The 24,720-nt window shown below is 38.6% G+C and overlaps 1 protein-coding gene across 1 annotated transcript in view; it reads right to left on the reverse strand.

Moving 5' to 3' along the window:
- The window catches only part of LOC133621659 (hydroperoxide isomerase ALOXE3-like), a 34,565-nt gene extending 15,183 nt beyond the window's left edge, over nt 1–19,382 (reverse strand). Inside the window, exons 1-10 of the mRNA XM_061983889.1 lie at nt 19,215–19,382; nt 17,381–17,576; nt 11,306–11,387; nt 11,112–11,234; nt 10,776–10,879; nt 7,741–7,907; nt 7,488–7,631; nt 1,094–1,297; nt 930–1,016; nt 684–853 (exon numbers count right to left, since the gene is read on the reverse strand). Coding sequence (XP_061839873.1) covers nt 684–853; nt 930–1,016; nt 1,094–1,297; nt 7,488–7,631; nt 7,741–7,907; nt 10,776–10,879; nt 11,112–11,234; nt 11,306–11,387; nt 17,381–17,576; nt 19,215–19,355 — 1,418 coding nt within the window. The 5' untranslated portion in view covers nt 19,356–19,382. The remainder of the gene's footprint in view (nt 1–683; nt 854–929; nt 1,017–1,093; nt 1,298–7,487; nt 7,632–7,740; nt 7,908–10,775; nt 10,880–11,111; nt 11,235–11,305; nt 11,388–17,380; nt 17,577–19,214) is intronic.
- Nucleotides 19,383–24,720: the final 5,338 nt, after the last annotated feature.

Raw genomic sequence — 24,720 nt, forward strand, 5'->3', positions numbered from 1 at the left:
CGGACCACAAACCGCTCCAGTGGCTCCACCGCATGAAGGACGCCAACGCGCGGATCACCCGGTGGTATCTGGCATTACAGCCCTACAACTTCCGGGTGGTCCACAGGCCGGGTGCGCAGATGGCCGTGGCCGACTTCCTCTCTCGCCCCGCTATGGGGGGGGTGTGGGGGGGAGTGGGCGCGGCCGGACAGCTGCCCGGCCTGAGTCTAGCGGTGGAGGCATGTGGAGAGGGGCGTGGTTCACGCGTTCCCTGCGGGCGGGGTGTGTGCAGGGGCCGGCCATGAAGCGGCAGACAGTTGAGTGGATATCTCAGCTGGAACGAGTTATCTAATCACCTGTTCCTTTTATTAGCAGCGTCGGAGACCATGAGGGGGTGGTGTGGGCTGGAGACGACGAGAGCGACACCACGAGAGAGACGCTGAAAAGCGGAAAGAGACTTTGGGAGAAAGAAAAATAAAATAATTGTAAACGCTGCATCGGATGGTTGTGCCAGTTCCTGTGGTCCCAGACGAACCCGAACCTAAGCCTTGCTACAGACACTTTTAAAGCATTACAGTTAACTGTAGGTTGGACACGCTTCTTTTGGACTTTAAATGTTTTTTTTTAATTTGCCGACTTGAACAAACACAAAGAGGTTAGCACAAAGTATTATGTACAGTATAAAACAATTAGCAATGACATACTTGTACATAATGTTCCAGATCTTGAGCCCGTCATCCTTGTAGTAGTAGTTGGGGACATCCTGCATGTCGCGCTCCTTGATGTCATCTGGGATACAAAGGGAAGTGTAGGTGATGTCGGACATCGATCTCCCCATGAACTGGGTTATAGCCTTTCCCCCAGAACCTGCATCCTGAGATAAAGTCCAATATGTGAGTGGAAACCATAAAGAATCTTTATGATCGTCAAAGCTTCTTTTTTGTTTTTACCAAGGTAATGATTCCCGTGGGGCCAATCAGCCCTCCTCGACCTAATTTGTTGATCTCCAGGGTGTAGCGAGTGTGGGGTATGAGGAGCTAAAGGGCAAGGATGGAGGGAAAGAAGCATGAAAAAGTACTCAAAGACAAAACACCACACTGGCAAAGCTCCTTACCTTGTAGAGGGGATGCACCATAGGTAGGTTGCGCTGCAACGACACTGCAAAGGCCTCGGCCAGCAGGTGCGTGCGCAAAAAGTGCGTGTTGAACTGGTGCTCTGTGAAGTCAGCGTTTCTCACAAATATTTTTGCTGTCAACCAATCATGGGTGGAGTCAGTCGGGAGGAAGATGGGGTTGTCTTCACCTGCGGTCTGCTTCAGCTGCAAAAGGCATGATCCAATTAGTGATCCACATTCTGACTCAAAAGGATGGGAAGTTTTAAACTCCTGTTTTTGTGACGGTGAGCAGAATAATGCGGTCCAGTGGAGTTGGGCCATGGCATGGATCAAACATGCTGTGTTTCTTCCGACTAGGGGTGGGCCTATCGATCTAAATCTTGATAGTATTGATAACGAGGTAGGAATTGATATCGGATCAATACTAGTGTGATGGGATCGGTACTTTTGTGCCTGTTTTTATTCTATACGTCCGACAAACACATTTTCAGAGTTTACGCAATTTTCCAGAGTTTATGCAACCTTCTAGTTTGTCAGTGCAAACAGCCCACCTCACTCAGGCAGGCTTTGCCCCTTCCTTCCCTGCTCTACTGACTACTAATGTTATTTACCACAAACATCAGCATGTATAGGAAGTTGTTTTACTGGTTTTGTTTACATTTTAGGGTTTATGTTTTTGTTGTATTGTTGCTTTTTGTTATTTTTTTGGGTGTTGTAGTAACATAATAAGGGAATACGATTCCTGTATGACATTTCGACAATAAAATAGCTTTTGTGTCCAAATATCGGGGTGTGTTTTAAATCCCTTTAAATGATGCAAGTGAGTAACAACCAGTGATTCAATATTATTAATACAAATTTAAAAGTGTGATTACAAATCTGATTAATAAGATTATTCAGTTGACAGCACTAATTCATATACTATTTACTGCTGTCAAAGAATTACATTTTTACATTAAATTAATCACACATGTGATTTTTGATTAATCACGATCAATACCAATAAATGACTTGCGTGCATAATTTTAATTCTCAGAAAAAAGATCCCAATATTTTGGAACAAATCATCTTTCTGTGGGAATGTCTTACACTGTAAGACATTCCCACAGAAAGATGTGGCCCGCAGCTAATTGTTTACCGGCCCGCCACACATTCTGGAAATGATATTGCAAAAATAAAAAAAAACATTTAAAAAAGTGGAATGAGGTGAATTCTAACTAGAAAAAGTTGCAAAGCTGCCATGCAGGCTGTTTTTTTTTCTCTTTTGTCTATCTTTATTTTTCTTTTTTTGCCATTGTTAAAAAAAAATAAAAAAATCAATACTATAATGAATTATTGACCTATTCAAGGCTCCAATTATTTATAATATTTCACGTCAAAATGTTTTATGTGGAAAATATTGCATATTTTGTGTGGTTGCCATACAAAAACATCAATGTTTTCTTTGACAAAAGAGCATAAAACAAACAAAATAATAGTTTAAACCTAAAATCGACAGATATATCTGAAGTTGATCTCGTAACTTAAGTGTTGAAAGTAAAAAAAAAAAAAAGAATACAAATGTATCACTTTATGGCACCTTTGGATCCCAAACATATTTAATGGGATTTTATTTATCTTTTCACTGTGATTACTCAAAAATATTAATGAATTACAATCAATGGTGTCCTGTGTTATTGATCTTTTTAAGGCTCTAATTACTTCACATCAAACATTGGTTTCTGAATGTTTTGGGCAGTGGGGGAAATACTGCATAATTCAGTTTTATTATAAAAAAAACAAAGTTGTCTTTGACAGAAAAGGCATACTTTTTTTTTTAACTTTATATCAACCTGAAGTTGATATACTGTAGAGATTTACTATAAACATTAAATAAAAAAATAAATAATAATTTGACTTGTTTTTAACATTTAATGACTTAGACCCTTTATGGTCCCCGGCAGCCCTAAAAGTTAAAAAAAAAAATCCATATATTTTGTTATGGTTTGAAAATGAAAAATATCAAAATAGCCCCCGCATGCTTTATTTTTTCCGTGTGCGGCCCTCAGTGGAAAAAGTTTGGACATCCCTGTCTTACAGGAACCATTTTAAATGTTTCTACTTGATTGCACATAATTTTTTTGCTCAAAACTTGCCAACAGTATTATCTAAAGCAGTGGTCCCCAACCTTTTTGTAGCTGCGGACCGGTCAACGCTTGAAAATTTGTCCCGCGGACCGGGGGGGTGGGGGGTGGGGTGTTCGGGTGGTTTGGGGGGGGTTTACCAATCGGTCCGCGGACTGGTACCGGGCCGGTGGTTGGGGACCACTGATCTAAAGTCCAGTCAAGATTTATTTTAAAGTGAAATTCGCCCTAAAGCACACCAGTCAGTCTCTTCACACACCTTTGCACTGACATATGCATTGCTTATGTCATTACTTTTTAAGTAACCATTTGCACACAAAATAAATTGCATGTTTTTATCTGTGTTCATACGTTACATTGTTACATTACATTCATTATACGTTATTATTGTGATATTTTTTTACATTAATTTCAAGAGTTAATGCGTTAAAGTCAACAGCCCTAATACTAATAAATTATTTAAGATTGTTGTATTTACTTAAAACATGTTATTTATTTGCGTAATATAATTTCCCGGTGTTCTCATAATCACAATCAACTAACTAGAGGCAAGCATACCCCTTCCCCTCCGAGCTTTTCTGGATGAAATGAAATTATTTTTTCCAATCATTTTGGAACTGGCAAGCGTATTTCTTCTTACTCGTCGACGCCATGTCTCTTCTTCGTTCTTCTGCTTCGTCTCCTTCTTGTGTGTGCAGTTGTGCACTGAGCTCCAAAAGCCGTCGATGTTATTGTAGCGTCCCGGAAAAGTTAGTGCTGCAAAGGATTCTGGGTATTTGTTCTGTTGTGTTTATATTGTGTTACCGTGCGGATGTTCTCCCGAAATGTGTTTGTCATTCTTGTTTGGTGTGGGTTCACAGTGTGGGGCGCATATTTGTAACAGTGTTAAAGTTGTTTATACGGCCACCCTCAGTGTGACCTGTATGGCTGATGACCAAGTATGCCTTGCGTTATCATTAAACCAGTTAAAAGATCATACAACGTGTCAGCATTTTTTTACATCTTCGAGTAAAGACCATTGTTAAACCCGTCCAACGCTACAATATTATGTGACTGTGCCTGTTTATATGGAGGAAAAGCGGACGCCTGGACAGCATGCGGCTGTTAAGGGGTGAAGGTTTAAGGTGAGAGAGGACGTTTAAGGCAGTGTCTTTAAGGCAATATTGTTGTCTGGGTGGAAATCGGGAGAAATTCGGGAGAATGGTACCCCGGGAGATTTTCGGGAGGGGCACTGAAATTCGGGAGTCTCCCGGGAAAATCGAGAGGGTTGGCAAGTATGCTCTTCAGACAGATAACTTTTTCCAGTGGCTTCGTTTTTGTATGTTCTGTATGTTTCAACTACTTTTTCTGAGTGTGCTTTTTGTTACAAAAAAACGTAGTTTTACTTTGGAACCTCTGCTTTGGGATCCTACATCTGGCTCAGCCATCGTAACACTCACAATAGTGTATTAGAAGTGTGTTGTCCAAAATCTAGTCTTGATGTCAGAATTTAGTTTAAAAGTTCTTGGGAAATCAACTGCGAGTCTTTAACTTTAAGACTAATTAACTTTGTGTGTCTTCAACAGTGTTGGGACTAACGCATTACAAAGTAAGTTTCGGCGGTAACTAGTAATCTAACGCGTTATTTTTTATATTCAGTAACTCAGTTACCGTTACTACATGATGCGTTACTGCGTTATTTTTTATGTAGTATTGGCTAGAAACAGAAGATCTGAGTGTGTTTTATTGGAGCGCTGCAGTGTCGTTCTTCTGATTCTTCTTGTATCACAAGCCGGAGGCGCGCTCTGTGTGTGTCTGGGTGTGGGTGTGGGTGTGGGGAGGGGAGAGGAAGGGAGGGGAGTGGGGGCGTGTCTGTGTTTACTAACAACGGAGCCGCAGTCGAGTGTCTTAACATGGAGATATTCTCACTTCTTTTCTTTTGTCGAGCACAAAGAAAAGAACATTTTAGTTACATGTAAGTTGTGTCTTGGATCAAAGATCCCATCTACTGCCCAAAACAACAATTCCAATCTGCCTGGTTAGGCTTTGTGTATGTCACGTGTGCCTTCTTTAGGTGACGCCAGGTTTACAGCTATGTTGTTATTATGCTGTTTGTTACTTATGTATGTTATGTTGCAGCTATATAAAATAGTTTTGTCAATTTGTTCTGGCCTGAAATAAATTGGCCCTTTGAAACATATCTTTGTCTTTGTGTGTTGTATGTAGACCACATTGCTTAGCAGAGTTCAGTGATGCAAATGCATGTCAAGTTGATCAACAGATTGTATTATTCTCCAGTGCAATAACAGTACTGAAATGAAGGCTGAAAGGGCATTAATGGGAGCTTTTTTAAAAAAAAAAGAAGAAAAAAAAAGTAACTAAATAGTTACTTTTCACAGTAACGCATTACTTTATGGTGTAAGTAACTGAGTTAGTAACCAAGTTACTTTTGAAATAAAGTAACTAGTAACTGTAACTAGTTACTTGCTTTCAGTAATTAATCCTACACTGGTCTTCAAGAAGCAGTATTGTGCACTTTTTACATACAAACTCTATCTCTGTACTTGTTCAGTTTTTTCACATACAACAAATAAACTGTGGAGTAGGACTAAAAGAAATGGATGTTAGCGACACTTGCATAGCTATTGCTTGTATTCCGACACGTGACTTCTTTCTGGAAGTGAAAACCAGTCGTGGTCAACCAACTGAAGATGGCTGTTGTACAGCTAGCAGCGCACATACAATCAGAGTACAAACAAGGCTTAAATCTTCCTGCAAAAAGGAGATACGAGCAAAAATCCATCCATCCATCCATCTTCTTCCGCTTATCCGAGGTCGGGTCGCGGGGGCAGCAGCCTAAGCAGGGAAGCCCAGACTTCCCTCTCCCCAGCCACTTCGTCCAGCTCTTCCTGTGGGACCCCGAGGCGTTCCCAGACCAGCCGGGAGACATAGTCTTCCCAACGTGTCCTGGGTCTTCCCCGTGGCCTTCTACCGGTCGGACGTGCCCTAAACACCTCCCTAGGGAGGCGTTCGGGTGGCATCCTGACCAGATGCCCGAACCACCTCATCTGGCTCCTCTCGAGCAAAAATCAAACTATGCAATAGAATAGTCAGTAACGTCAGTAACATTTTTATCGACGTCCCACTGGGGTGAGTTTTTCCTTGCCCTTATGTAGGCTTTGTACCGAGGATGTCGTTGTGGCTTGTGCAGCCCTTTGAGACACTTGTGATTTAGGGCTATATAAATAAACTTTGATTGATTGATAAACATTGAATAGATCCCGATACGTTATGGCTGGGTCAAGTCTCTTCCGGATAAATATACATAGTTTTTGCTCGGGTAGGTTTGCATTTCATGATATAACTTTGCGTCTACTGATGTTTGTTGCTATTTCACGCGCCGATTACGAGTAGCGTGTTTTCCCCATCCTAATCAAAATATAACTATAGATGTCAACATTGTGTATGTACTGAAAGCTTCATTTATGATTGATACCTTTAGTGAAACCTTAACTCATTTAGGTTTTGCTCACATTTGCTTTCTTTTTTTAAACTCGCTGAGTTGGTGCTTTTGGAAACACTCGTAGCAAACATATGTTTAATAAACACTAATAATATTAAGATAATACTTGGGAAATAATAACTGTTAAAAGTATATCAAACAAACCTTTAACCAAGTGATCACTGCAAACTCATGCTCCCTTGGACTGGTGTGTGAGCTGCATGATTTTCTCGTTGTTTCATAAAATCTTGCACTTTTCCTTTTTTTTTAATTACCTCTTGAGGAACTCTGAAGAAACATTTATCTTTTTCGCGACTTGGAAGATTGGTACAGCCAAAAACAACACAAGTTTCGGGCGTTGTTTCTTCGAGAAAGGCTAAATGGCGTCTAGTACCCATTGAAAACAGAGCTCACTTGACCACCATGCATATTTAATGGTCGGGACGTGAGCCGGATGTAACGTCAGTAACATTCGAGCAATATGGGCCCCAATGCTAACATTATACTCACATTTTAATATCTCGCTAGGTTAAGCTATTCGCTGAAGAAAAGTGATAGTTGCCACGTTTGTATCTGACTGACGAATATTAGGCAGAGCTTCAGTCTTTGCTTTAGGATGTGTATACTTAGGGTGATGAGAGGCAGTATTATTGCCATGAGGAATGAATACTATTGTCCCTTTGTCCGCCTTCAAGCTTTAAAGTAAAAAAAAAAATGGCAACCCCAAAATTCAGGAGCAGTAAAATGTATAACTTTTTTTTTTTTTAACACTGCCCTATACTAATGTTACCTGAATGGCGATAGGCATCAGCTTGTCATCTGGTCTCTTGTGAAACAGAACCAGGGGCGCTGTTAAGTACTGCTGCTTTCCTAAAACTGTGTTTGCTGGCAATCCTTCCAGGTTCTTGTAGTCACACAGGTAAATGTTCCCGTTCTGTTTGAGGGGAAACAAATCTGGATGTCTATCTTGTTGAGTTGAATGAAAAAAATAGTTCGATCATGACTTCAAGTTAATGCGGAAGAAATGTGAAACGAGCTAGTACCTTCAACTCATTACACAGTTTTGACCCCTCAGGAAAGGAGACCATGTCATCGGTCACGGGGAAGTTTGGCGGCAGAGTTTTGCAACGTCGGATCAGGATGGGATTGAGGCCGTTTAGATATTGGTATCCAAAGAAATTATCTTCCTCCCAGTGTTGCTGGACGTAATCTGAGAAAAGAGCAGACTTTTTACTTGTTGTCAATCATTGTCAGACTTTGCTGGATTTATCGCATAACTAATTGACACAACCATTACAAGTTGTATGAAAATATTGACAAAATGGTGGGCAGAGGTGGGTGTAGGAGCTAAAAATATTTCGCCAAGTAAGAATACCGTTACTTTTAAACAGTGGTCAGGAACCTGTTTGGCTGAGAGAGCCATGAAACCCAAATATTTTAAAATGCATTTTTATGAGAGCCATATGATATTTTTTTTAAGAAAACGAAGAAGCTCTTTATTGTTATTGCACAAATACAACATTTTAATTTAACACGGAATACAACTATATGTGTATTTTGAAGAGAAAACTTTTTAGAGTATAATAAGTCTAAATGTATTCTTCATAATAATGTTTTTATACTCAAGCGAACCAAAAATATGTTAAATATTTCTTGTGCATGTGTCGAAGTGACCCTTCACATTGGCTTGTTTTATTGAAGTAATGCTATCATTTAATATTAGAAACACCGCAGGACCTGCTCTCTCCACAAAGACAAAATCCTCTTTCCGTTCATCCTGAGATGTATGACACTCTACAAACTATCAAGCTGAACATTTGGTTTAAAGGCAAGGCGTATACTTCTTGAACTCACAAGTGTAGCAGCGATTGGCTCATACCTGTCAACATTTGCCTGTCATAATATGGGAAAATGGGTACAAATCTTGGATTTTTATTTCAATCACCAATCATCGTTGAAGCAATTAAGAAAACAAATGCTACATGTGCTATGCTGAATTTGAACTCTGTCTTATATAAGATTATTTTGAACAACAATTCGATACATATCATAATTTGTTGTTGCCGATTCAATTCAGGGACGATATTTGTTTGTTTAGAGCAATAATATCCTAAACAATTAATTGGGTTGAAATCGATTCAGTAAATTTTTAACTGTAAGTTCAACCAGTTTGACCTTAAAATAAATACGTGGATAGTGGACACTACAGGTGAAATTTTCTACACTCCTCTGAATTCTTGTAAGGGAATTAGGTATTAATTAATTACGGATATAAACAATAACATTAATAACAATTAATGGCCAATATATTTACATTTTATTTGAATAAAGTTCCACCAACACTTTAGGTCAATTAACAAGAGAAAACATGTTCTGCTCTCCTTTTCAGTATACAGTAACCAACATTTTTACAGTAGATTGATCTCCTTCTTTTGCTTATCATCATAAAAATAATACAATATTAACATAAAAAAACAACTTCTCTTTAGGTCGAATTAACAGTAGGTTTACCTGCTACGTTTTCTGCTGCTGCACTGAGACTGCTGCTAGTGCCAGGGCCGTTGGCGTGTTTGAAGTCCAATGGCACTTTGGTCCGAGATATTTATCATTGTGTTTTACTTGACCTTTACATACTCTACAAACAGCGAGCGACGTATTAAGAACATCGCAGTCTTTGCAAAAGCCTAAATATTTCCAAACACTGGACCGCAACGGTGGCTTGATCATTACTTGTTCGTCTGCTTGTCTTCTGGTATCCATCATACCCGTTTTGGTGACTGATGACCAGGGCAATGACTTCACAGATGGACTCGAATAACGTTTAACATCTTCATATCATTAAAAGTTCTAAAACCAACTTTCTATAAAGTATTCTATTTTTAAATCCGATTTTTTCTATTCTCGTATCAATGAAATCGATTGATTTCCTTTTAAAATAATGTCGGATCCACATTCATCTTCCAGAAGGCCATCTTGCCGAGCACAGCTTAGCATACTCAAATTTTAGAAATACAAATCGATAGATCGACATAATGGATGACTCGTCAAACCCTTACCTAGTCTTTAACCATTGTGCCATCAAATCTTGACAGTCAGGTCAATTGCGGGCTCCTTCACATCGCTTATAGTGCTCATTTTTTAATCTGGCTCATATATTTTGTCCTTGGATTTTACAGAAATCATTGTCTTCAAGTCCGGCCAACTCTCTCTTGCATCTCTCTCTCGCTGCGCTGCAAGTGGTTATCCATCCATCCATTTTCTACCTCTTATTACCTTCGGGGTTGCGGGGAGCGCTGTAGCCTATCTCAGCTACAATTGGGCGGAAGGCATGTACACCCTGGACAAGTCGCAGGCAAGTGGTTATCTAAATAACTAATTGAGTAAGAGTAAATCTTAAGTATCTATTTTTCAATGGCACTGACATTACAACTTTAGTTGGTGTGCGTTCGTGAGAGAGAGAACTTACTACAGCATGTACTACAAGAGATGCATAGATTTTCATGTCTTCCTTGCGATGTCTAGGTTGAATTTCAAAGGTGACCAGCATCTCGGTTTATAGCCACAGCCTTTTACTATGTAGGTGTGATACATGATTTATAAATTAGCACAAAAGTTTACCAACTCAGAGACGATATAGAAGCTCCCCGACTAAGTATGTCAATACGCTGTTCAAAGTACCTCCTCGGCGTTAAAAACAACGTTGGTAATACAAGTCACGGCATGTAAATGGGGTATTATTGGCGTTTTCTTAGAGGGCTCTAAGGGCGGAAGAGGTGACTCCTATTAGCTACGTTGTTAGTCATATAGTATGAGCCGTATATTACAAATTAGAAGGCATAAAAAAGAGAAAAAAGTGTTCCTGACTCACAGGAATTCCGAATTTAAGGCCAAATTCCAAAAAATGTGCACTTTCTCATTAAGCACAGGTAACTATAACAAAGTAAATGTAGCGCGTTACTACCCACCTCTGGACATAGATTCATCAAAACATTAAAAGCTAATTCCATTGGTGAGCGCTTTGTGAGTACGTAGAACCTTCTCATTTGTCTTTACCAGACCACATAAGATCCCACCGTACCATATAGGTTTGAGGTTCTGCAACTCAACACATTGTGGATTTCGTCGAGACTCTTCCAATTGTTGCGGTTTTCTGTCAGGTTTTTCAGAATATTCCCAATTTTCCTTGAAAACAAAAATAGCATCTGAATGATAACACAATAGCAGAAAGACAAACTTTATCCAAGACTTGACTAAGGGCAGCATGAAAACTCAGCAAAGTGGAGACAGTGGAGCAACTAGCATTAGCAGGGTTTTTTTGGTCAGTTTCCATCTTGTATCCATCAAAAGATGACAAATCTGCTCCACCAATGAGCAATCAGCATAGGTCACCCATTCAGTACATTACATATCTTACCCATATAACCCTGTTATGAAAAACTGTATAGTTTTAGTCCAGGAGAACTGGTCCTTAGGCGGCAGGGCATAAATACCATCTGCTTCAATGTTGTATGGCAAGCGTGAGTCATACTCGTCCCATCTGTTGGGGGGTAGGGCATAATGGTTAATTTTAGTACGTTAATAAATGTAATAAAGAAATTGAACTTTCACCTAAATTCCTCACGCCGCTGGATGAGCTCCTGCTTCCGTGCGTACTGACCAAGAGGGTTTTCTTCCTCATAGATTCTCAGAGCTTTCAGGAAAAAAAATACAGATTATTAAAGGGGGCCTATGAGGATTTTCCTCTTTTCTGACAATGTTAAAATATTGGATACTCATGTTAAACAATGCCAAAGCATCCAATCATACGGTTCATATATTCGGGCATGAACTTGCATGCAGTTCTGGTTGGGCATTGAGGGTTTCGATCACAATCTAAAAGGAAAGTCTCAACAAACTAAGCATTTTTAGACACACTTAAAGGGGAATTGCATTTTTTGGAGGAATTTTGCCCATTTTTCACAATCATTATGATGAGATAGGCTCCAGCTACCCCGAACGGGACAAGCAGTAGACAATGTATGGATGGATGGCATTATGAGAGACAAGAAGAAATGTTTTTTTTTGTTAGAATTTTAAAGATGATAAAAAACGCTTGGAAGATGCAGCTAATGGGAGTCACCGTTGTAGCTTTCAAAGCCCTCAAAGACAACTTCAAAACCCTCCATCAACATTTTATATACACGCTGCAAGTATATATATATATATATATATATATATATATAATGTAGTAACAGACACGTTCATAACGATATGTAATCAGTTCAATACTTAAGGTATTTTGAGCATTTCAATCATTTCCGGGAGTGACTTCTTCCGCGCATTGATTTCTGTTTCCAGTGTGTTCCTACTTCCGGATACAAAACGCTTATAAACGACTATTTTTGGACAAATGAGGATTCACAACCTTATCGTTTTGTAGCTGAAAAAAACGAATGATTAACTGCTGCTTCTAGAAGCGAGCATGAAGAAGAGGGTGAAACGTTGGAGAGGAGAGAAGCCGTTAGAGTGAGGTGAAATCGACTCCAAGCTGCAAATGTGGAACTTGAAGCCAAGCTATTTCATCATAAATGGCGTGATTACCCATAATTAACCGGGAAAAAAAACGTCCCTGGCCAGCTGGACCAAACAGACAACACAGTCCATCAAGTGAGTCACTTCGATATTGATCATGATACACGCAGCACGTCACGCGTGTTATTACAACTACAGTACATACGCTGTCTGGCTAGCTCAGCTGTGTACAAACACAACATGAAATGTGGGTTAATACTATACAGACACTGTAATATGATTGTTCATGCTTTTTATTCTGTATAGACTGTTGTTCTATTGCAGGCCTGGCCAACGCGTGGCTCGCGAGCCTCATGCGGCTCTTTGGCTGGTTTCATGCGGCTCATAACTCTATTAGAAAAAAAATAAATACATTAAACAAAAAAATAATATATATATATATTATTTATATATATATATGTTATATATATAAATAACATATATATATATATGTTATTTATGGGGTATTATTGGCGTTTTCTTTCTTTGTCAGGTATGCTGTATACATACAGCATACCTGACAAAGTATGCTGTATGTATACTTTGTCAAAAGTATACATACAGCAAGCTTCTGGCAAGCTTGTGGATGGCTACCAAAAGCTCCTTATTGCTGTGAAACTTGCCAAGGGACATCGAACCATATATTAACATTGCTGTATGTATACTTTTGACCCAGCAGATTTGGTCACATTTTCAGTAAACTCATAATAAATTCATAAAAGAACCAAACTTCATGGATGTTTTTTGTGACCAACAAGTATGCGCTCCAATCACTATCACAAAAAAATAAAAGTTGTAAAAATTATTGGAAACTCAAGACAGTCATGACATTATGTGCTTTACAAGTGTATACTTTTGACCACGACTGTATGTAATGTAGTAACAGGCACATTCATATTAACATTAAATATTTACGTATTTTGCTCAGGTTAAGCATTTAGCAGCCATTAATTTTATAGATGAGTCACAACAACACTACTAATCATGGCAGACTTCATGAAAGATAAACATGTTAAAATAATCACTCACAGTACAACGTCTGCTCTCACTGGGATGCGGAGGGGATTTTCTAATCTTGCGGTTTAGATGAAGAATGAATCATAATTCTTGCGAAAGTATAAAAAAAAAAAGCCAGGTAGGCAAACTAGCGTCTTTTAGGCCCGTTTAAGCCCAGTCTAAATGCTCCAAAGTGCTTCAAATCTGATCTTTTCGCATCAGATTCAGGACACATCAGGAAGTCGTCCTGACTCCGATTGGAATCTGATCTTTTCAAATGTGATTTCAGTCTAAACGCAATGCGACCTGAATGCGACCCGTATGTGACGTTTTCGTCATTTTAACCGGGAAAGACGCAGTCGCCAGTGGAAGTGGATATTTCATCTCAACATTCGGTTTTGGTGAGCAAAGTCTACTTAAGACGACCACATTTTCGGTGCATCACTTGCCAATAGTGCGCAAATAATAAGCTATATGTAACAAATGAACATATATATTTAGATTCCGAAGAAATAGCGATTGTTGAAGGACCAGAATGGATGCTGTGGTATATTTGCTTACATGTGAGTTGAAAAATAAAGCTAGCGTAGAGCCTTGCTGATGTCCGTGCTCCTCAACTTAACAGCCATAAAAAAGGTTAGAACCCCCCTAAATATATTACACTATATATATATATATATATATATATATATATATATATATATATATATATATATATATATATATATATATGTACACCCATTCATACATTATATTACTTACAACTATTTTCACATTAAAAATTTTCATTTTTAAGGTGTGGTGTCTTTTATTTTATTTTGTAGTAGTAGCGATTTCCTCCCGTTCAACTTACTTTGTTTTCACTTTATCAAAATGCGCATGCAAGTGACGTCGAGGCCACTTTCGGGCCACATCCGCATTTACTCAGGAGTGTGATAAAAATAAAATTTTACTTGCCGTGTAAACAGTCAGCCACTTTGGGACACTTTGGCCTGCAGCGTAAACGTAGTCTTAATGTCTTTTTATGTCTTTCTCGCCACTTTTGGGTCTTAGTTAAATGTCACAGATGACCGACTTCTCGGTTTATGTCCACAACCGTTTTCTATCCAGGTGCGAAGCATGATTTATAATCTGGAATTAACTTTCACGAGCTAACAGGAAATCATTAGCAGCAGCTCAATATGTCAACACTGCGGCTGAACAATCCGTTAGCTCTCTGTGACCACGCTGCGGCTGAACATAGTTTGAGTAAACGCTTACTAACAATATTGCTAATTCTTGGTTAATATTCTGGACACAAGGTGTAAATGAGGTATTATTGGTGCTGTTTGCATTTGTAGAGTGATTTATAGGCAAAATTGATTACTCTCATTAGCACCGCTGCTCTCTACCGAGAACAAGCTGATTATTACAAATTAGAATGAATTAAAAAATATATACATTTGTTCTTGACTCATGGAAGGATTGTGAATGGTAGGCAAATGGGAGAAAAAAAGCAGAGTTCCCCTTTAAAAATGAGGTTATACATTTGACTATGGAGCAACATGACCATTTAAAATAACCACTTCATTGGCTGCCACCAGGGGGCATTTATGTGGCCAAACAAAATGGCTAACCATTGACCACTTAAGGATCTTAATAATTCTCAAAGTTTTGTCATCTTGTGGCATTAGGATCTGCTGTCTCCTGTTGAACTTTAGAAAGCGTAAAAATATATCAATTTATACATCAAGTGTTGCAATAGCCTATACCATCATTGTCTATTGTCACATTAACACTTAGTCGGCTTAATTCCAAACTACGTTAAGTCTTCTAAGCGACGAAAAAACGAACGTGCTCAAGAAAGTATAAGTAACAATTTTTTAAAAAACTTTTCAACAGCTTCAGACGTATCCATAGATATTACATTTTTACATATTTGTATGTTTATGCTGTTTTTGAAGAAAAACAAACAAACATGTTTTATGACGAGAAAAACACAAAATATGAATAATTTCCAAAAACTAGTTGCAAAGTGGAGTAATTTAGATGAGGTAATTGCAGCCTTTCATAAATCAGTAATTCATAACAATACTGATTTTGATGCCTTATTATTTTTGGAACAATGTCAGTTTAAAAAAACAAAACAACTCACACTATCCACCCAAGCCGAAAAACAGACGCGCTCAAAAGTGTTAAAAGTAAGTCATATATATATATATATATATATATATATATATATATATATATATATATATATATATATATAGTATAGTAAAACAACTAACAAAATGAAAAAAAGCCCACTAAATATAAAATATGTTCCCAAACTCTTGCATATTTGAGATTAGGGTTCGGCTCAAGGCAACATGGTGGCGCAGTGTTATTGCATTTAAATCGTTTGCTTGTTTTTAAATTTGAATGAACAACTGTGCAAAACACTGTAAACAAATGATATAGCTCTCACATTAACTGGTGATTAAAAAGTGTAATTACACCCAAAACAATTTGTCCTTGTATTTTACAGGAAGATGCTTGGATCAATTTAGTATTTGTATAGTGAAAGCCTAATAACATGTCTGGTTTTAGTATAATGTTAAATATGTGTTACAATGGGAGTCAAAGGGCGATCCAAATTGATAAAGGGGCTAAATGAGGAGTAAATATTTGTCTCTTATTTGGAATAACTTTGAAAAAAGTGCCATGATGCCATTTTAAAGATAAAATTTTTCAAAACTTTATGTTTGCCCGGTAATTTTGTCGAAAATGGGGGGAAGAAATGCAGAAAATATCAGTTTTTTTGGTCAAAGGTGACTCAAGGGTTACAATGGTCAAAATCACCCTGTAAAACAGGGGTGTCAAACTCATTTTAGATCGGGGGCCACATGGAGAAAAATCTACTCCCAAGTGGGCCGGACTGGTAAAATCCCGGCACGATAACTTAAAAATAAAGACAACTTCGGATTGTTTTCTTTGTTTAAAAATAAAACAAGCACATTCTGAAAATGTACAAATCATAATGTTGTTGAGGTTTTTTTTTACACTTACATGTTGCAGTTAATAGTATTCTACCTTTATTTGTCGTTATTTATACTTTCTGAATAAATTATGTGATAATGTTCATCAGTCAACTCAGGGTGATCATTTTCAATCCATCAAGATAAAAAAACAATATCAAAATCAAATTACAGGATGTTATTTATGTATTTTGCTCAGTTTCCTCGACTGTTTCACTAACATGTGGTTTATTTGTTTTTTTTTACATATGTAGCAAAATCTACAAAGAAATTGCTATTGCGACATCTAGTGGACACATTTAGAACAGCAGGTTCTTTCAATCTTAAATTTCGGCTCATTTTTATACTTAGGAAACTCATCCGCGGGCAAACCTGATTCGGCCCCCGGGCCTTATGTTTGACACCCCTGCTGTAAAATGACTATTGCTAATTGGTATTACGTATGTGAATTTTTTTTTACGTACATTAGCATCAGGCTGGAATGTTTGTTTACGTTGAATGTTAAAAAAATATGATTCGGTATTTTATCCATCCATCCATTTTCTACCGCTTATTCCCTTTGGGGTCGCGGGGGGCGCTGGAGCCTATCTCAGCTACAATCGGGCGGAAGGTGGCTACACCCTGGACAAGTCGCCACCTCATCGCAGGGCCAACACAGATAGACAGACAACATTCACACTCACATCCACACACTAGGGCCAATTTAGTGTTGCCAATCAACTTATCCCCAGGTGCATGTCTTTGGAAGTGGGAGGAAGCCGGAGTACCCGGAGGGAACCCACGCAGTCACGGGGAGGACATGCAAACTCCACACAGAAAGATCCCGAGCCCGGGATTGAACCCAAGACTACTCAGGACCTTCGTATTGTGAGGCAGATGCACTAACCCCTCTGCCACCGTGATTTTATGTAAGTTATAATTGATATGATTTCGTTTCTGTTTATTAATGCTTTAAAATGGAACTCAACTGAAGTCTTTATTGAGGGACAGCTAACTGTCTGCTAAGCTAGCAAGTAAAGACTACCTAGCAGAATAGCAACTATTTAAAGACAAACATGAAGGTATGACAGTCTTGAATTCACATTGATATACAAAACAAAAATGAAAGAATGATGGCAGACAAGCGCACAAAGCAACCCACCTTTCCCCTCTCTGAAGCGGTGAGTCTCGCTGTCACTGATCCAGCAGTAGATGGGGAAAGTGTAGACGTCGCCCTCGGGTGTTTTGATTTCCACCTTTTCAGGGAACCAAGCATCACTCAGGAACCATGTTCTTTTGTCTACTTCGATCAGAATCAACTGTCCCAGGGTGCATTCACAGTCCACACTGCAAGTACCCTCGTAAGAGAAAACAAATGACAGGACACGGGGTAAACTAGCATGTTGCAACACTGTGTGGAGGTGATGGCGTCTGCACCGAGCAGATACAAATAGGCTTGAAACCGTGCCTGTCGAGTCTGCTGAAAACAGTTTTTTTTTTCTGGTTGATAGGGTTTTAACTAACAGCTGTTTTGATAGTCGACGAGTCATAGACTAGCTTAAAGATAAATTGACTAATCAGAATATGAAAGTACACCTCTTCAGTGGCTTTAACAATTGTTTTTAAATTCAGATTGAGATATTGTTAGGCATGTGCTAACATACAAAAATGAGGACTACTTCATTCAGAAATATGTATTTATACTGAATTTTCATGTTGCTCATTTGACCGTTACAAAAATAATAACTATTAAACTTTTAACTGTTGACTCCATTTAAAAGCAAGGGCAAGCAAAATGCTGATAAAAAAGAGGAATGTGTTTTTATGTGAACAAAAGGACAGTCAAAATAGGAGCAAGAACAACAAAGTGATACCAAATACATCGAGCTTCCTCAAAAAGAAAAGCGCATTTTGTAACGATGTGTTTAGGAGGATACATACAAATAGATAACGTTTAGTTATTCACACAACTTTGTATCTCTGTTGTTAGCTAACAGGCTAACTAGCTTACAGAGGAGAGTTGGAAACCAAGTTTTTTCTGATGTCTCATGTCTGCATCACAGACGTTTTGCCGTGACAAGCAAGGTCCGCTTTGCAAATTGGGCGAGGTGTTTGCGTCTGTGACATATTTAGTTTTCACCCGCTGTGTTTTTGCAGTGTTCTGTTTGAAAAATCCCAATATGACGTCACTGACTACAATCGCTAAATAAACTGTATTGTTTATTTTTGTCAACAACGAACATGAATGGTTGCACCCAACAAGTTACTGTGATTTTAAAGACGAGTTATTCACAATGTATCGTTTTTCATGTGAAAAATGAGGCGTGTCCGTCGGACGCATGGAGAGTGAGTTGACTGTGTCTTTTTGACTTTGAGTACGTCAGGGACGCTTCTAACTCAAATGCTGGATCACGCTACATATAGAGGTGGGCAGATTGACACAAACTTTGATATTATTAATAGCTGAGACTAAATTATTATTGTCTTCATAGTATCCCAAATTGCATTTGGCAAGTTTAACAAAATACATGGATCGATGGATGGAAAATACACACAAGACAAAAAAGCTTGAATATCATCGTTTCAATGTTGAAAATCCGATACCACACAAACATTCAATATATATATATACATAGTATTTTTGGCACTTTTCAATTTGTCCTGGCTACTTATCTTAAACTGCAGTATTGTAAATTTAATGTGTCTTCCAATAACTGAAGCTGTTCAAGGGGTGACTCAGATGGTACAGCAGCCATCCAGTGAATTGAGGATTCTTGGTACTGCAGTTGTGTCCTTGGGCAAAACACTTCACCCACCTTGCGCACAGTGCCATTCACACTAGAAAAAAGCGCTATATAAATTAAATCCATTATATTATTATTAATATTATTATCTACTCTATGTGTTTACTAGTTGCACTGATCATTTGATTTAATGTACTTGCGAGTTAGCAAAAAGCATTTACAACACAGCAAAAAGTTTGTATCCAGACTTACTGATCCCCAGAAGATGGGCGAAATGTTCAGCCATTTGCGGTCACTCTCGCCTTTTGTGCCCACCAGCTTTATGTAGATGCTGTTCACGGTTATGGCACTGGCTTCTTTGCCAGTGTAGATGGTCAACTCGTAGGAAACCATTTTTGATGCAGAATGATGAGTCCACAAAATGTGTCTTCTTCCGAATTGACACAACAGGTGTTGCCGTCTCTTTTTATATAGTAGTAAGTGGGAGGTTCTTGGAGCAGGTTTTCATCAAGAATGTCAGACGTGTAAGCGCAAAAACAGCAACAAAGTTGCAACATTAGATTTCCCAAGAAATTATTAGTCTCATGCAACTTACATGCAGCTTGAAACATCAACGAGACCAATCCATGGGGTGTGTCAGGTTAGTTGGAATACATTTTTCAGTGATGTTACTAGGAGCAGGTCCTGGGTCCCTGACAAGTTTGACAAGTTAAAATCTGAAAGGACATTGTGAACTTACTCTCCTTGAGTCCTAGAGACATTTTTCCAATAAACATAAGGACTTGTGTTTAAAATCACAGTAACTAGGAAAGGTGGAGCAATTTGTTGTTTTTGTGGACAATAATTGTTAAAGAAGTTTGTTGCAGACAAATTCATTTGTCAATAATAGTCAGTGATGTCATTGCTCTTGTTTTGCCGGACAGAAACAGAGATGCACGTGCTAGCACGACCAGTAATCATCGCATAACAGGAAGAGAAAAATGTGAAAACTGGACAAGTCAAAAAAACACGAATAACTTGCATTAAAAGTGTACTTTTCTTTTAACCACAGCTTTTGACATTAATTGATATTTTTCATTCATAGATATGGATGATTAAATTATGTTACTAGATGATGAGGATAAATGCAAATAAAGAAACTGTACTGTTATATAGTTGGTATAGATTAGTCTGTTAATTACCATGAATTGATTAACGTTGACCCCGACTTAAACAAGTTGAAAAACGTATTCGGGTGTTACCATTTAGTGGTCAATTGTACGGAATATGTACTGTACTGTGCAATCTACTAATAAAAGTTTCAATCTATCAATCAATCAATTAACTGTTGATAAAAAAAAATCTACAAGGCACCCCTTTAGGTCCTTTACAGCAGTGGTTCCCAACCGATTGGTACCGGGCCGCACAAGAAATAAAAAAAAATAAATAAAAAATAAATGTTTTATTTTTTGTATTAAATCAACTTAAAAAACACAATATATACATTATATATCAATATAGATCAATACAGTCTGCAGGGATACAGTCCGTAATCACACATGATTGTATTTCTTTATGAATTAAAAAAAAAAATCCACCCCCCCCCCCCCTTTCCCCCGGTCCGTGGGACAAATTTTCAAGCGTTGACCGGTCCGTAGCTACAAAAATGTTGGGGACCACTGCTCAACAGCATTTGTTGTTCAATTCAGAAGACTATGTATATACAGGTATATTCATAACATACAACAAAATAACTACACATGGAAACAATAACTTACTCCAAGTCATATATTTTCATTATCATGATTTTTTTTTAATACAGTAGGAGACTTTGATTTTTTTAAATTTAAGTAAGGTGTTGCTGTAGCTTGTTTATTTCAGATACAGTCAGCAATCAATTTTTAAACTTCTTTCGATATACTAGTGTTCCTAATGGTTTCATTATAGGTCCTCTCTTTTTCATCATTTGGGCTATTCAACTGTTGAGTACAGTTAAAAAAAACTCACATTAATGCAACATATTCTTTAAAACACTGGAGTTCTGTCATAGAGATGTCATGCTTGGTGAAACTCTCCAAGAGACAAGCAAATCCAGCCATCCATTTTCTACCGCTTGTCCCTCTCCGAGTGGCTGGAGCCTATCCCAGCTGTATTCGGGCGGAAGGCGAGGTACACCCTGGATAAATTGCCACCTCATCACAGGGACTAGCAGATCCCAAGATGCAAACACAGGCAGGAGTATGAACAAAAAGTGTCTTTATTTCTCAAGATAGAGATTAAGAGCAAAACTTAGACAGGTAACAAAAAAACTACAGCGCATGAAAAAAACAGCACAGTGAAAAATACTGCACGAGGTAAAATGCTATAACCATAAACAAAAAGGCTACCCTAGCAAGGAATTGAGACTGTCCAGTAGACTAACACACCATGGTATTGTGGGCGTACTCAACCCATGGCAGCCTCCAAATCTTGGTTCGCCCGCTCTATCTGGCCGTTGGACTGAGGATGGTACCCTGATGATAGGCTAGCAGTAGCTCCCAGTGATTTGCAAAAATACCTCCAGGTCGCTGAAGAGAACTGTAGACCTCTGTCTCAGACCGAATCTAGAAGAATGCCATGCAGACGGACAACATGCTGGACCAGCAGTTTAGCAACCTTTAAGGAGGAAAGGAGCTTACAATGTGGGATAAAGTGTGTAAATTTAGAGAATCTGTCAATGTTAGTAAAAACCGCTGTGAAGGCCCCTTAGGCCGGTAGTCCAGTTACAAATTCCATAGCTACGTGGAACCACAGACTGGACGGGATGGGAAGCAGTTTTAGCAACCCAGCAGCTGGCTGATTGGAGGATATGCTCCTAGCGCAAATAGTCAAATCAAATCAAATCAACTTTATTTATAAGTGTATGCATTCACAAAACCGCTTGAAGAGTAGACCACCAAAAACCCTGTGAGCGCAAGAATATAGTGTCTGACCCCTGGACGACAAGCATCTTGGAAGAGTGTGCCCATGTCAGCACCTTGGAGCGCAGACAGCAAGGGAGAAAAAGACGACCAAAGGGGCATCCGTTTGAGACCGCTCTTCATCAGTGCGGCCAGCATGGAGGTCTTCGAACAGTCCGACTATGTTGTTCAATGTCTTCTCATGACAAGATATCGTTTGTTCGTGAGCCCGTAATCCACAAAAATCTCCTCCTGTTTTCCATATAACTGACTGGCTGATTTCTGTCACGCTTGGTGAAACTCTTCAAGAGACTAGAGTATCCCAAGATGCAAACACAGGCAGGAATAAGGTGTCTTTAATGCTCAAGACAGGGATTAAGAGCAAAATTGAGGCAGGTAACTAAAAACTATGATGCATAAAAAGAACAAAAACAGCACCACGAAAAAATACTGCAACAAGTAAAAACGATATAATCATAAACAAAGTGGCTACCCTAGCCGGGAGAAAAACTAGACAAGGCAGGAAGGCAACAGGTCTTACAGGATCTCGAAACGTGAATAAGAATCCAGAGCGAGAATCTGAAGTGACGTGAGTTATATTTATATAGCGCTTTTCTCTAGTGACTCAAAGCACTTTACATTGTGAAACCCAATATCTAAGTTAAGTGGGTGGCACTGGGAGCAGGTGGGTAAAGTGTCTTGCCCAAGGACACAACGGCAGTGACGAGGATGGCGGAAGCGGGAATTGAACCAGCAACCCTCAATTTGCTGGCACGGCCGCTCTACCAACCGAGCTATACCGCCTGGTCCACAAGAAGTAATCAGCCTTCTTCTCTTCTTTACAGTTTTACGGCAGCTGGTATCCATATGTGTGGCATTACTGTCATCTTCAGTTTCATTTTAGAATATAATAGAATAGAAAGTACTTTATTGATCCCTGGGGGAAATTCAGCACCACAGTTCGCTCACAATAGACAATAATGATAAATAATATAATATATATAATATATTATATATATAATATATAATACATGAATAATATAAATATATTATACAAATATTCTACATTTAAGTGCAGTCAAGAAGGATTGTATTAGTGCATTACAGTTTGTCCTTGAGTACAGTATTATTAAAAAAAACACATATTATTTTCCTTCCATTTTCAGTGTCCGTAAGATTTATTAGGTGTTCAGCATCCCATCCACAGGTCCCAGTAACCTAAGTTTTGCCGTCATAGTCAGTATTTCTATATTATACTTAGTACATTCCATAAAACATGTTTTACTGTTTCTAATATTCTGCATTATTCACACATTCCTGTAGGGTGTTTCTCAAATAAAAACAATTTATCATTGAAATAGCTATGCCCAATCCTAATTCTGTTTAGTAATACTTGGTGTTTCCTTACAATCCCTCTCCATCTTGGAACCCGGCAAAATTATTGACCACTGCTGACTCGCCCTCTGTCCAATTATACTTTTGCCTTCCCTCTTAGATAACGTAAATGTTTACATCAATCTCATCTTTCCTGGTTGCTGTTTTTGCGAGCCTATCTGCTCTTTCGTTTACCAATATTCTCACATGAGCTGGTAACCATACTAACACTACTAATTTTAACCCGCTCTGTTATGGAGAAAACATAACCTGCCTTTTTTAATATGTACAGAAGTCTCTCATTGGCCATACGCTCCATAATCTTACAAATGTTTGACGTCAGGGCTATTGGTCTATAACTTCCTGGTTTATTGGCATCTTTTCCTGGTTTATTTATAGGAACTATGAGTGCTTAATTCCAGCTCCTGGGCAAAGATCCTACATCCCATACCTTATTAAATAGATACAAAATCTTTTTGAGGCACGCATTGCTCAGAAGTTTCTTCAAGCTATATGTTACTTCAGCAATTCCCGGAGCAGTTTGTTTTGTCTTGTTCAGTGTATACTTCAGTTCCTCTAGAGTAAAAGGAGAATTCTCGGGTCTATCAAAATCTGATTTTTATACAAAATGCTACGCTATTTTGCAATTTAGTTTTCCGTCTGCCTTTTTTTCCTCGCTCAATCAAATTCTCAGAACTGTGAACCATATCAAAAGTTTCTCCTATCCCCACCCATCTTTTTAACCACACCCCCTACCCAATATTAATTTTGCTCCCAATAGAATCATAATAATTTCCATTATTCCCCTTTAGCTCGTCTGATCGTTCTCCTGACCACAACCTGAGCTTGCTTATATGGAATCAGATGCTGAAAAAGATGTGTCCCTAACCAATTTAAATGCCTTGTTCCTACTTTTAATATCTACCTTACAGGCTTCATTCCACAACAGTACAATCTTCTTGCTTTTACTTCCCTTACTCTTCAGGATAGCTTCTGAATACCCTGCTTTATTTTACAACCAAGATCAATCAATGAATCAGTCAAAGTTGACTTATATAGGCCTTAATCAAAAATGTCTCAAAGGGCTGCACAAGCCACAACGACATCCTCGGCTCAAATCCCCCATCAGTTCAAGAAAAAACTCAACCCAATGGGGACAACGAGAAACCCTGGAAGGAACCGCAGATGTGGGGATCCCCCCTGGGTGACCGGTTCAATGAATGCAGAGTGGATACAGTTAATATTGTGAGAGTCCAGTCCATAGTGGCGCCTGTAGGGGAGCCTCTTGCATGTAGACATGTTGGGGCGCAGAGACGTCACCGACTGATGCTTAAGGAGTGGTCACCCTCTTACTACTATTGTGACTTCATTGTCATCATCAATTTCTTCAAATAACTTTTCACTAACTTCTACAAACTTTCCCCAATTTGCTTTTCCAAATCCCCATCTTCCTCTCCCTCTTTCCC

The sequence above is a fragment of the Nerophis lumbriciformis genome, linkage group LG25, assembly GCF_033978685.3.
Source record: "Nerophis lumbriciformis linkage group LG25, RoL_Nlum_v2.1, whole genome shotgun sequence".
Lineage (NCBI taxonomy): Eukaryota > Metazoa > Chordata > Actinopteri > Syngnathiformes > Syngnathidae > Nerophis > Nerophis lumbriciformis.